Source organism: Pinus tabuliformis, chromosome 3_1 (genome assembly GCF_031772625.1).
Source record: "Pinus tabuliformis cultivar Carrire ecotype Pingquan chromosome 3_1, CPIR1, whole genome shotgun sequence".
In the NCBI taxonomy this organism is placed as follows: Eukaryota; Viridiplantae; Streptophyta; class Pinopsida; order Pinales; family Pinaceae; genus Pinus; species Pinus tabuliformis.
In genome coordinates, this window is record NC_142301.1 from 271,404,461 (window position 1) to 271,418,141 (window position 13,681).

Here is a 13,681-nt window from a genome sequence, read left to right on the forward strand (position 1 = left end):
TTTTTTCTTTGTATTGTAACGGCAAGTTTCATCATCTCAAGGTACTGTAATTTCAATTTACTTCACTTTGCCATGATCTGGTTGATTATATTAGTTTAATTTGACAAATCAACCTTTGCAAAATACCCTTAAGCTATTTAACTATATTAATCTGAAATATCAACCTGTGTCTTGGTCATATTAATTGATCATATTTTCAGTAAGTTTTTGTATTTTTATTTAGCAATGATAAATTATTCCTTGCACATTGAATGGGTTCCAACCAATTGTCTACTTAGATTTTCAGGAAAAGAAGGTTGACAACTGGCATGTTTGCTGCTTATTATTTTGCAAATGACATTCCCTAACTGAGCATTGTAATCATTAGAAAATATATGGTCTGTCAGATTAACAATGATTACAAATTCTTCATGAGAACATATGTGCTCTGTCAGAATAACTATGATTAAAAATAATTCAGGAATGGAGAAGCAGAAAGCAAGCACATCGACATCCAGTAGAATGGAAGGGAAGGAATCTACTAAGCAGTCCGAAGAACAATCTCCTTGTACTTCTCTGAAGCGGCCTCTTGTATGGATAGACTTGGAAATGACTGGTATGTTCAGTTTACTCCATTTTATTGTCTATTACAAACAATACCATGTTACTTAATATGGGATAAGCCTCGGAAATCCTTGTTACACAATTATATTTTATTTTCCTTGGAAGAAAAATCATAATTTTCATTCAAAATGAAAGAAAGTTACATACTGTAAGTGCTGTCTGTGTTTCAAGATCATCGAAATGATTGACCTTATATCAAAAATATCAAAACATTCCTGGCTAGTGTGCTTAAGTGTTCAGATCTTTACAATCATTCTCCACAAAACATAGAACTGCCATAAATATACATGTTGCGAGTCTCGTAGTGAACAAATAATATTGCCAACAGTCCGACCAGAAGTTTTACAATGTACGTACTTGGATTCCAACACCTGCACACAACTATGTCAACTTGAAGGCCAACTTTCGAAAGAGCATCCACTTTCATATTGTATTCCCTGTAGACTTGTGTAAATGTAATTGTCATAAGAACAGATTTGTATCTCATGATCTCCTCAGAAATGGGACCCCAAGCACAATTTTCCAGTCTGTACAATCCCCTCATCTAGTGAATCATCACCATGGACTCGTAAAACACCCAGTAACTTAGAATCCCCTTTGACAGCAGAGAGAATTAGGAGTAACTTTTAAGGCATATATTTCAGCATAGTTGCTGGTTTCCCTTCCGGACATGCCTTTAATTTGAAGTAATGAGAGTCATTTAAATATACTATCCCCCTTACCCCACAAACAACTGGGCTACCTTGACTTGCACCATCAAAATAATCCCAATCACAGAAATGTACCCGACTTGAGAAGTTAAGATAAGATAATTTTATTAATGTCCAACGAATGACCATAAATAGGTCAATGGGACAGTGGGATACAAGTGCAAGTACAATGTGGGAGTGCAGACGCAACTCTTAGAAAATGCCAAAGCTAAATCTGGGATAAAATGAAGTGAAGAAGGATACAATAATAGGAAAACCTCATAAACATGTATATAATTGGAGTGACGCAGTGGCAGCACTGAGCATAATAGAGTGAGTACACTCAGACTGAAGTTGGCTTGTGAAAATCTATCGACAGCCATGGTAAATAAAGCAAAACCAGTGGCCATCGCGGGAATCTAACTGGCGGGAAGTGAAACAAGAGAAAACCATGCGCTTCCCATGGTTTTTCTCATAAACCTTAAAACAACTAACAAAAACAACCTGGACTCTAACCTCGAACGCCATTTTTTTTTATTTTTTTATAAAAGTTGGCTTCAGGTTCATCTTTAGGTTCGCCTTCAGGTTTGAATTCATTGAGGTTTGACTACCAGGCTCGCCAAACCTGAACGAATTTGAATTTTTTTTTTTGGGTTCGCCGAATTTCGAACCTCAAGCGAACCTTGTGACATAAATTGGATCATGTAGAAGGCTAAGTGAATAACTGTAGGGTTGGAGGTCGATGATATCAAGAGTGCCCAAGTTTGATAGCCATCAACGAGGGTTTGATAGTGGCGCTGGCTCGCCATCGGAGTCCTCTAGATCAAACGAGGAGTCTGGCAACATGATCCTGGGAGGGATACTCCTAACATTTGAGGCCAAAGGAAAGAAGCTCTAGATAAGCCTTTGGTTGCTTTGTTGGGGCTGGGGAGGAACCTGTCGAGTGGGGAGGGGGGGCCCTGTTTGTGAACCTTATGGTACTAAACCCTCTGACACTTTGGGTTCGAGTGACTAGATATGCTGTTCGAAACCTCTGCGACAGTATTGAAGGAACTGATTGGCCTCCCAAAATGGGGGGTTGAGGGTAGACACGAGATCTCATTGCTCTACTATTTGAAATACCTTGGAACTCAACTTGTTGCTTGTTGCTCCAATCAACTTGAAAGTATGATGTGATCATTTGAATTGTCCCTGAGTGAGGTGGGGTATGTAGGATCTGAGATCTGTGTCTAAATATCTCCCTGATGAAGAGGGCTACCGTCTTTGGTTAGGATATTGGAAGAAGCTAGAGAGGGATCCTCCAAACTCTCTATATAGGCAAAGATATTGTCCTCTGATCTCATAGTATATGGGGCACTAAACAACGAGGCGCATCTCAGTCTCTGGCTCAAGTATGTGACACAATTGGTAGTACCCTATCAGATCGTGGTATATGGTGATCCGTCTCCACCTGAAGTTGATCGGACCCAACTCGAAGCTACTCCAGTGGGTCCTTGAGTGAGTGCATTTAGTGTCAACGAGTATAAGGGGGCTAGATAATGATGCTATCCTGTAGCTCCAAAAAATTCTCTAGGTAGAAGGACATCTTTGAGCCAAGGCTCGTCAAGGGGGTGTCCAAGTGACCTAAATGTATAATTTGTAGGTATCCTCTCTAATGTCTTGATTTAGTATCTGCCGTGTCAATAAGTGATATGTGCTAGTTTGTCAAGGGAGAAACAAAATGGAGGAAGACGCTCTAGGGAGATGGTCATCGACTAAAGGAACCAAGATGCCTCTGCAAACCATCCACAAGCATGACTTGAGGGGGTATCTAAAGCGATGGCCTCTAAAGAACAAAGTGTAAGATAAGGGTCTCTCTCTCGGTAGCAAAATCTCTATATGCCCTGACTTGATGTAGGAAAGAGACCAAGCGGAAAAGGACTTCAAGGCGAAATGGGTGGACGTTGAACCTTGCATGAATAATGGGCTATGAAATTGTGTGTTTTTAGCAGATGATATGCCAGAGCAACATGGATTGGACTCTCTCCATTGTGGCCCAATCTCATTGTAGTAAAATGGGTCCCCAAATCTCAGAGCCATAGAGGGCTGTAGGTCTGATAATGGCCTTCATGAGGTGGAGCTTGGACTAGATGTCTTAGAATTGTGCCTAGAGGCACGGTCGCTCAATGAGGGCTAGGGAACCATAACCTTTACTGAGCCAAGGTTGGAGTGCCTGCCGCATACCAAATCTGGGCCTTGGGAACAATACACCCAAGTAGGGGAAAGATGTGGTGATCTCAATCTTTGTCCAGTGGTAGTAGAAGTATAGGTCTCTAATAGAGTTCTTCGAGGCATTGAAGATTAAAACCTTTGGTTTTACCTAGGTTGACCTTCAGTGGTCGAAGGTTAGAGAAACTGGCCAATACATCAATCTGTCTTTATCAATGTTGTGAAAAGCGCGAGCGAGATTAAATCGGCGCGGGGAACGAATCGGAAAAATCGGGAAAAAATCGGAAAAAAGCGGGAAAAAATCATTTGGTACAAAAATATTCATTTTTTTTCAATTTTTTTAATATCTAAACCATCTACAACATAAAATAAATATATTGACACATAAATATGATAGAAAAACTAATATATAAGATGTTTAATATCATTTTTAGCGCTAAAATCACACATAACATTGAATCATGTCCTGAATAGTAAGTCCCGACTCCTGAGTCCCAACTCAGCCTCAAAATATCAACAAAAAATATGATAATGTATCTCATCATGTCATAATGTCATATACAATAAAATGAGGTCTAATCCTATTGATTTCCTCTGCCCCTCTTGCGAGAAAATGCCACAGCTTTCCCTTTCCCTCTAGATGTAGATGCTGGTGCCTGTGCTGGTGGAGATGGCAGTGGAGTCTGATGTGCTCTAGAAGTTGAAGAACTAGAAGTAGGAGCTATAGGAGGTAGACCACGTCCTCTACTGGTGGCAGGGGTAGCCCGAGCAGGTGGTGTCACCTGGAAACATTACAATCTCCCAATCCTGAAATCCTGAAAAACTGATAAGTCTGCTGGATTTTAAATGAAATCTAAAATTCTACTTTCTCCATATGAAATCCAATGAGGCTGGAATCACTCTCAAACATCCTGAGTCATTTCATGGTAATGTTAAAAGTTTAAGTAAAAGGATGAAAATGAAGATTAAGGAGAATGTCACTTTTACTTTAAGAATTTAACATTATCATGAATAGCATATCCATACTAGGGCCTAGACTTGATCATTAAGCTGCCCCACTCAAAACTTATTTGTTTCTTTCAAAAAAAATTGCATGAAAAAACCCAAATGACCAAATGAAAAACCAATTTTTTTTTTATAAAATCGTGTTGTCCTGGCAACCCCGAGCTTTTTTCGGAAGAAATCGTGCTTTTTTCGGAAAAAATCGGCAAAAAAAAAAGCTGATTTTTTCGTGTAAAAAGTGCGATTAAATCGGCGTGGGGAAAAAAGCGCGATTTAATCGCGCTTTTCACAACATTGGTCTTTATAATCCGTAGGAGTAGATGCCAACAAGACCAAGTCATCAGTGAAGAGGAGCAAGGAGATCAAAACATGGTGCAATAGGCAATTGTCACCTACTTATATGTGCTCATGGAGGAAAGACTCGAGCTCATCAATATAAATCCAAAAGAGATTTAGAGAGAGGGGAACACCCTTGCTTTACCAAAGTGGTACTCATAATGAAGTCTACAATACCATGGGCCGTCTTGTGGCGCTCCAGGATCGATTCATAGAGCCTCATGATAATAGTTAAGAGGGTCTCTGATATGCCAATGTTGTAGAGTCTTTGGAATAATGCCTCCCTCGAAATTGTGTCAATTTTTTTCGGAAAGCTACAAAGCAACTATAAACCCGTTAGGAGCAATGGTGGGCCTCCTCAATGATGGTTCTGATGGTGAAGGTATGATCAATTGTTTGGTAGTCTGGGCAGAAGCCTGCTTGTCCGCTCGCTTTGAGATATCGATTCTCGAGCCCCTTAGAAAGCCATTTGTTGAAGTTGTAACTAGAGTTAGTCTTCATAATGACAATTTATCATTGATATATTTATTATATTTTTTTAAAGCACATTCTTCATGCTTAGAGTCAAAAGAGTAAAAAATAATATTTATTTGAGTCATGTCCCATTTGGACATTTGATAGAAAAAGAAATCAAATTTTATTTTTGTGTCATAAGCCCACAAGATCTTCAAGTCAACCCTCCTTGGAACAAGTTGGCCCAATCCTCCAAGAGACACATATTCAACCTCATGGACAACTATTTATAAGAGGGTAGTTTGACCTACTTGGTAGATCATTCAAGCACACGACAAGTAGCATCTTATGAACTAAATGAAGGAGAACAAGGCGCTGAAGTAAGAGGAAAGAGAAGAAGTCAAAAGTGAGAAGAATAATATTCTTGTTTGACTGAATTTGAGGCTTTCCATAGCTCGCACATGTGAATAGGCCAAAGTTTCTATGCTACTGCAGGTCGAATTTTGGCCTCCCTGTTGCAGGACCAAAATTTTAGGAAGTTGGCCAAAATTGGACTAGGTTTGACTTGCGTTGACTTTGACTATTGTAGGGGACTTAGAGGAGGGCTTAACTTGGAATCTCTATGGCAGACTTGGTCTTGGTCTTGGTCTTGGATATCTCATTTTGATCTAATTCTATAAGAGAAGGATTTTTGGGTTTTCCCCTTGTGGGTTTTGCCCTGGCTTGAAGCCTAATTTTGATGTCTCTCGTCTCTGTTTTTCTTGAAAGACTGAACATTTGTATACTTGCTTGATGAAGAACACATAAGAAGTAATGAGAAAAGATTTAACATTGACAAGTAATTATCAAGAAGAGGAATAAAGTATTAAACTCTATGCACTTGGCTTCTCTACATGGTATCAGAGCTAGAAAGAATTACAGAGCAGTGGTATCTGAAGGTTCCTTTGCATTAGATCGGAGTTATCTCAAATGAAGCCATCTCTGTGATTCAAAGTTTCTACATGTGGATATGAATCCTATGAAGCTAGATCCAATGGTCCAAGTTCCATAGAAGCTAGATTGAAGGACTACAAAGAGCTGATTGAACACACATCTCAATCAAGAAGACAAAGGCACTAAAATTTTGTGGAGCCATGCAATTAGAGACACTATGTTTTTGTGGGAATAATACATATGGCTTTATACCTCTGAAACCTGGATCGAGTTCTGTCACACTTCTCTTAGTTTATAAATATGAAGCACTTCATATTATATCCAAGACGAAGAAGAATAAGGACTATTAAAGGATGAAAACAAAAGTTATAAGTGATCTCTGCCAACCCTTGCTTAAGTGGATAAGAAGGCAGAAGTTTGCACTCAATATTCTTTGAGGTTTATACAAATCTCATGTGGCACTATATGTGAAGTCCCTAAGGCACTATGGACTGTATTGTATCATATCTGCTTCGAAGGTATCCAAATTTGAAGTTTGTAGAAATACAAACCATATCAAGCCTCATCTCTGACATTCAAATTTAAAGAAAAAAAAGAACTAGTTTGAGCATGGAAGGTAATGATATCTCTGTGACAAATCAAAGGTAGGCATCATCTCTGTGACAAATCAAAGGTAGGCATCCGGATTTATTGACAAACCGAACTATTGTAGAAGCAAACTTTATTCTTTTTGGAACCATGTGAAGAAGCATCAGTTCGCTGCATCTCTCATTTGGAGCCCATCAACACACATACATTTGATCCAAAATAGTAGACAAGGCTACTCGCTCTTGGAGACTAAACATAGACAGCGAAATCTGAGGCAATATCTAAACAAAATATATTTCTGAGACGTAACTAAACAGTGCGAAGTATTATATTACTATGGAACAAGCTATCTATGACATATCTCTTGGAAAGGTCGAGTTCCTCTATACCTCTATGCAATAAGAATCAATTTTTTTGTGGAATCTGGAAGGGACCAAAGATCTATGAATCTTCTTTGGAAATAAAAGGTCGAGACTCTGTGGAAAAAGACCGAATCACTAAGGTCTACTTCACATTACGAGGATCGTATCTTCTGAAAAGGGAATCGAATTACCAATATAATGCAAAGCCTAAAAGTCCAGCTGTAGAGAGGAATGTGATAAGAAATTTGAACAAGTTGAGAAGCTCAGACTCAAACCTTGTTGACCCATCATCATACAGGCAGATGATTGGTTCTCTAATGTACCTAGTGAACACCCATTCTGATATATGCTATGCAGTAAATACTCTAAGTGAGTTTCAGATGGAGTCTCGACATGATCATTGGATAACGACAAAACATATCTTGAGATATCTTTGTGGAACCTTACATCATTGTTTGAGATATGTTGCAGGAAATGAGATTCAATTATTAGGATACACTGATTTTGATTGGGCAGGCAACACTGATGATGGGAAAAGTACTATTGGTGGTTGTTTTTGTTTGGGATCCGTTATGGTTTCTTGGGTGAGTAGAAAACAAGACTCAGTTGCGCTAAGTACTACTGAAGCTGAATATATGGCAGCAAGTGAAGTTTGTCGTGAAACAGTTTGGCTCCGCAAGTTGCTTGCAGATTTGTTTGAAGGAGTATTGGATTCAACTACAATATGTTGTGATAATCAAAGCTGCATAAAGTTGTCAGAGAACCTGATCTTCCATGCGAGGTCAAAGCACATCAAGATCAAATACCACTACATTTGAAGCATGGTGCAAGATGGAGCTGTAAAGCTACATTATATCTCTATTGATGAACAAGTAGCTAATATATTGACAAAGCCTCTTCTTAAGGGAAAGCTTGGGCTTGTGGATATCTCCTCCCTCGTTGAGAGGGAGTGAGGATGGATGTTATGAATATAATTCATAACAAGTAAATAAATAAAATAAATGTAAATATTAAATAATCAAATATTGATTATGTTAAATAGTCATTAAGTTAAGTGAAAAGACATGTCTAAAAGACATGCCCAGCTACGAAAAGACACCTGATTAGGTATATATATGCGGGTCCTCGTTGTAACATTCATTACTTATACATTTTTATATATAATAAATTATTATTACAAAATACATCTTGTGTATTTTTTATATTCAAGCCTACAAGCTATCAGTTTTTATGCTTCAGTGGTATCAGAGCCATGGTGCACAATATAATCATGCGAGTCTTTGAGCGTAGTTTGCCGCATAATATGCCATTATGTTCACATCTTGAATCCATGGAGAATTTTAGTAAAATTCAAGAAGCATTTCAGCATTTAGAAAAATCATATGCAAAAGTTAAAGCATGTCGAAAAGAAAGCGATAACAAGGAAGATGATCTAGATGATGATTCCAATGAAGCTTATACAGATCAAGATGAGGATTTAGATAAAGATGATCTTGATGTGAATGAAGATGATCTAGATCAAGATAATGATTCTGATGAAGCTAATCTTGATGTGGATGAGAGTGTTGCAGAAGATTCTTGAGCCGAAATTTCAGAAGGTAAGGTAGAAGATGCTGTAGCTATGGCAAAAGTCAAGATGGAAGAACAAGGCACTGAAGATGATACTCCCATTGAGGACACAGTCTTAGAAAGCAATGGTCTACCCTTGGAGGAAGAGAATGACTTCTTAGATAATTCAGAAGAGGAAGATGATGCTGGTAATGCTTTGTAAGACCAAAGTAAGACACTGCAGTTAAAAGATGATGAGCCAAATGGAAATGATAAAGATGACATCCCAAGCTTAGGAGAAGTTGTTAAAGAAAATGTTGCAGACACTTCGATGGAGGTTGATATGCCAGACAAAATCCAAGACATGCCAGATCCATTGCAGAGTACAAAAAACAGTAAGATTGGGGGTCATGCTGATATTGAAACAGTTAACCAAAAGAATATTGGACAACTAGAACAAATATCGGATTTGATGAGGGCTGAAATTGGTCAGTGTAATGCAGAGAAGCATGATGAAAATGTGTCTTGCAAGAACATTATGTTAGAAGAAAAGCAAGGAATTCCAGATTCCTCATTGGAGGAAGTTAGTGAACATGGTGGAGGGAAACATTTCATTGAGGCATCACCTGAGAGTCTTTCATAGACCGGTGATGATAAGCAAGCAAGAAATGGAGCTGCAGTGCAAGCTACTATTTTGAGTGGCAAGGGCAATGAGGAAGTGCAAGACCTGTTACTTTTGGATGTTACTCCCCTTTCATTAGGGCTTGAAACTGCAAGTGGGACTATGACTGTTCTCATTACTTTTGGATGTTACTCCCCTTTCATTAGGGCTTGAAACTGCAGGTGGGATTATGACTGTTCTCATCTCGAGGAACACTACCATCCCCACCAAGAAGGAGCAAGTCTTTTCAACTTACTCAGACAACCAACCTGGTGTGTTGATTCAAGTTTATGAGGGAAATGTTGAAGAAGACATTGATGATTCTGAAGATGGAAAAACTTTAAGTCATGAGGTGTCTATATTGCCAAAAGGAACTACAGAAAACACATTGGCCAGAGATATTAAAAAAATTCGCAATTTGTTGCCTACTAGCAAATTTATTCAGCCTCAAGAATCTATGCAAATAGAGTCTGCGAAGTCTAAGAATGATTCAGATGATGATGTTCCCTTGTGTGTGAGGTTTCAAGTAAAACAGTTGACAAAACCACCCAGTGAAGGCTCCCTTATGCATGGTGTTGACTCTGAGGATGAGAAGCCTTTAGCGTTAAGACACAAACCAAAATCTCCCAAATCAATGAAGCCAAATACCTTTAGAATGGTTGTGACAGACATAGCATCAACAATAGAGGAATATCATTGCAAAATTGTTGAAAATCCTCCTATAGAGCAAGAAGGACGGTTGCATAAGTACTACAGATTTGCTAATACACCAGAGGAATTCCACTACAAAGATAAGGATATGTTAGAGCTTGTACAGGAGGAAATACTAGCAATCAAAAATAAAATTATGGACATTAGTTTCAAGATCAGCGAGGACGAGAAGGAAAATCATAATGCCTTCATGAACATCAATCCTGAATCAGTAACTGAAGCTGATACAAAAAATGGGCAGGATTTATTACAATGTCCTGTCAGACTTGATCATGCTGCAGACTGTGGAACTCCTACTTCGAAGCAGAATTGGTGTAATAACAGTAACCAACAGGAACAAAAATCTGCTTGTGCTGCTTTTGTAAGGGGGTTTTCTGATTTCAGTTACATGTTTACGGATTTCAAAACAATTCCTCTAATCGACAGATCCGAAGTTCGAATTGTTGGGAGCAAAAGAAGAAAGAGGAGGTGCTCTTCCTTACTGTCATGGAACCTTCAGTTGTTATGCTTCCTGAAAAGCGGAATTACAAATGGGGTTTCCAAGAGCCCAATGGTAGAGAAAAAAATGTGCTACTACATCATCTCGGGGTCCACCACCTCCTTTGAAAATGTTACCCAACGAAACAATTTTTCATGTACTTTGTGTTGGATCAAATATTGGAGGTATAATTGGTAAGGGAGGCAGCGTTATAAAGCCAACCAGACAAGAGACAGGTGCAAAGATCAGAATTGAGGAGGGTGTTCTAGACTACGAGGAGAGAGTTATTGTTATTGTAGCTCCAGAGAAGGATATAGAAGGAGACAAGGAAAAACCTGTTGGAAGTGACGGTAATGGACAGACAGAGGAAACTGCTGATAGAAGCAATGCTGCAAAGGGACAAAACAGAATTGTGGTGGAGGAGAAAGGCGCTGGAAGTGAAAAAGACATTAAAAAAAAGAAACGTATCTCTGTAGCACAAGAAGCACTTCTTCGTGTTTCACATTGTTTATTCCACGCTGTCACAATTTCATATATCATTTCCTTAAACACAAGATCTTCTCTGTCGGGTGGGTGTTACGATACGTCACGCTTTTTAATAAAAAGCGAATCACGATTTGGGAAGTCACATATTAAACACTGATGCATTATATTTCAACTATACAATATATAACTTAATTAATTTTACTAATTAAAAAAATAAAATAATAAAATAAAATCCAAGGGACTATTACAGATTCTACATGACGAGACGCTTGCCAGATTATATACATCGAGTGACAAACACTAAGTGAAGAAAATATCGAGTGACAAACACTAAGTGAAGAAAATCGACAACATTAAAGCTTTGAGGACAAAGCTTCTGAAGAAAGGGGCTATGTTATGAATATAATTCATAACAAGTAAATAAATAAAATAAATGTAAATATTAAATAATCAAATATTGATTATGTTAAATAGTCATTAAGTTAAGTGAAAAGGCATGTCTAAAAGACATGCCCAGTCACGAAAGGACACCTGCTTAGGTATATATATGCGGGTCCTCATTGTAACATTCATCACTTATACATTTTTATATATAATAAATTATTATTACAAAATACCTCTTGTGTATTTTTACATTCAAGCCTACAAGCTATCAGTTTTTATGCTTCATTGGATACCGTGTTCTCCATGTGTCATGTACTATGGCCAAGACTAACTGCCGTAAGTCGAGTGCATGAACACTAATAGGAAGAATGGTGGATTGGATAAGTATCAGGGACAAACATTCTTGAGTCATGTATTGTGGTTGATTAGATTTAGGATTAACATCCTAAGTTGGATACGTGAAATTGGTAAAGAATGGTCCAGAGGATAAACTTTTCCTTGGATTAGTAAATGTTCTTGCGAGGTCATACCTTCGGAACACTTAAGTGGGGTGTCCAAATTAATGCCTCCCAACATTGTGCTCTAATCTAGTGGAGAGATAGAGCATGCTTGTCAAGGACTTGGTAGTTTGACAACGCTGGTTGTGATGATGTAATCATCATTGATGCTTATCAATCCTGAACCTTATATGAATATTTCAACTTGAGAATATCATGTTGAGTCGTTATGAATACCTCCCTAGTTAAGAGGGAGTGTTAAAGTTGTAACTAGAGTCCGTCTTCATAATGAAAACTTATCATTGATATATTTATTATATTTATATTTATTATCTTTTGTTAAAGCATATTCTTCATGGTTAGAGTCAAAAGAGTCAAAAAGAATATTGATTTGAGTCATGTCCCATTTGCACATTTGAAAGAAAAAGAAATCAAATTTTATTTTTGTGTCATAAGCCCACAAGACCTTCAAGTCGACCCTCCTTGGAACATGTCGGCCCAGTGAAAAGACAGAGAAGAAAAATATTCTTGTTTGACTGGATTTTAGGATTTCCACAGCTTGCAGGTGTGAACGGGCTGAAGTTTCTGTGCTACTGCAGGTCGAATTTCGGCCTCCCTATTGCAGGACCGAAATTTCATGTAGTTGACCAAAATTGGACCAGGTTTGACCTACATTGACTTTGACTATTGGAGAGGACTTGGAGGAGGGCTTGACTAGGAACCTCTGTGGTAGACTTGGTCTTGGTCTTGGATATCTCACTTCGATCTAATTCTATAAGAGAAGAATTATTGGGTTTTCCCCTTGTGGGTTTTGCCCTAGCTTGAAGCCTAATTTTAATGTCTCAGATTTGTGGATTGGATGAATGATGTGTCTTGTCCAGGATGGGGGGAATCTTGAACAAGCCACATGGTTAATTTTTTTTTGTAATATATGCTTCAAGCGATTGAATGCCATGCTTGAGGAATTTAGCCCGAAACCCATCCTCATTAGCTGCTTTGTTGGTAACTCAAAGCTCTGGTTTCTTTCCTAATTCCTAGTTTAGAGAAGAGGTGGGATAAGGTGGGAGGAGAGGGGATACAGGTTGGGGGTTGTCCAGGGATATCATAAAGGGAGGTGGTGTGAAAGAACATAGTATTGGGGTCAAGTGTGGGAGAGATGGTGTGATGTCTAGGAAAGAGGGCCCACCAAAAAGCTTTTGGGGAGTGACAAAGAGCATCATAAAGTTCCCATCTTCGTTGGGAGAGGAAATGTTTGTTTTTTGCGGTGAAGTAGTCTAGGATAAACTTTATGGAGGTTAGGGGAGGAAGCTGAGTCATATGCAAGCGTGAGGCAGAGATTGTTGAAGAATCTAGGGCATGCATAATTAAATTGATTCTTCTTAGCATGATAACAATTTGTGAAGTATTTATATAATTAATCTTAACTTGATCTTTATTAGTGTGTGTATGTTAGCTTCATCAAACTGCTATCAAAACAAAAGAGACAAGAACACAAATATTTGGCTTTTTGCCAGGGCCAAAACCTCTCCCTCTTGGAGAGAAAACCCACGCAAAATTCTTCTTATAGAGATTCCATTGACGAATACCAAGACCAGGATCCTTGACAGAATCTGCCTTTCCAAGACCAAGATATCAATCCTCTTCCTCGAACACTGCTAAGATCATCGTGATTGCTGTGCCATTGAAGCCATCACTTCTACATCACTGAGATCTTCATTTTTGCTTCTTCCTCATTGATAACA

The 13,681-nt window shown here is 38.4% G+C and overlaps 1 protein-coding gene across 4 annotated transcripts in view; it reads left to right on the top strand.

Annotated features, from left to right (window-relative positions):
• The window catches only part of LOC149186835 (Polynucleotidyl transferase, ribonuclease H-like superfamily protein), a 294,393-nt gene that overhangs the window by 64,388 nt on the left and 216,324 nt on the right, over positions 1-13,681 (top strand). For all 4 annotated transcript variants that reach the window (XR_016255721.1, XM_089411161.1, XM_089411159.1 and 1 more), the window contains exon 3: positions 461-595. Coding sequence is in view for 3 of the 4 variants with exons in the window: in XM_089411161.1 (XP_089267287.1) it covers positions 461-595 (135 nt within the window). In the remaining variant the exon portion in view is untranslated. The remainder of the gene's footprint in view (positions 1-460; positions 596-13,681) is intronic.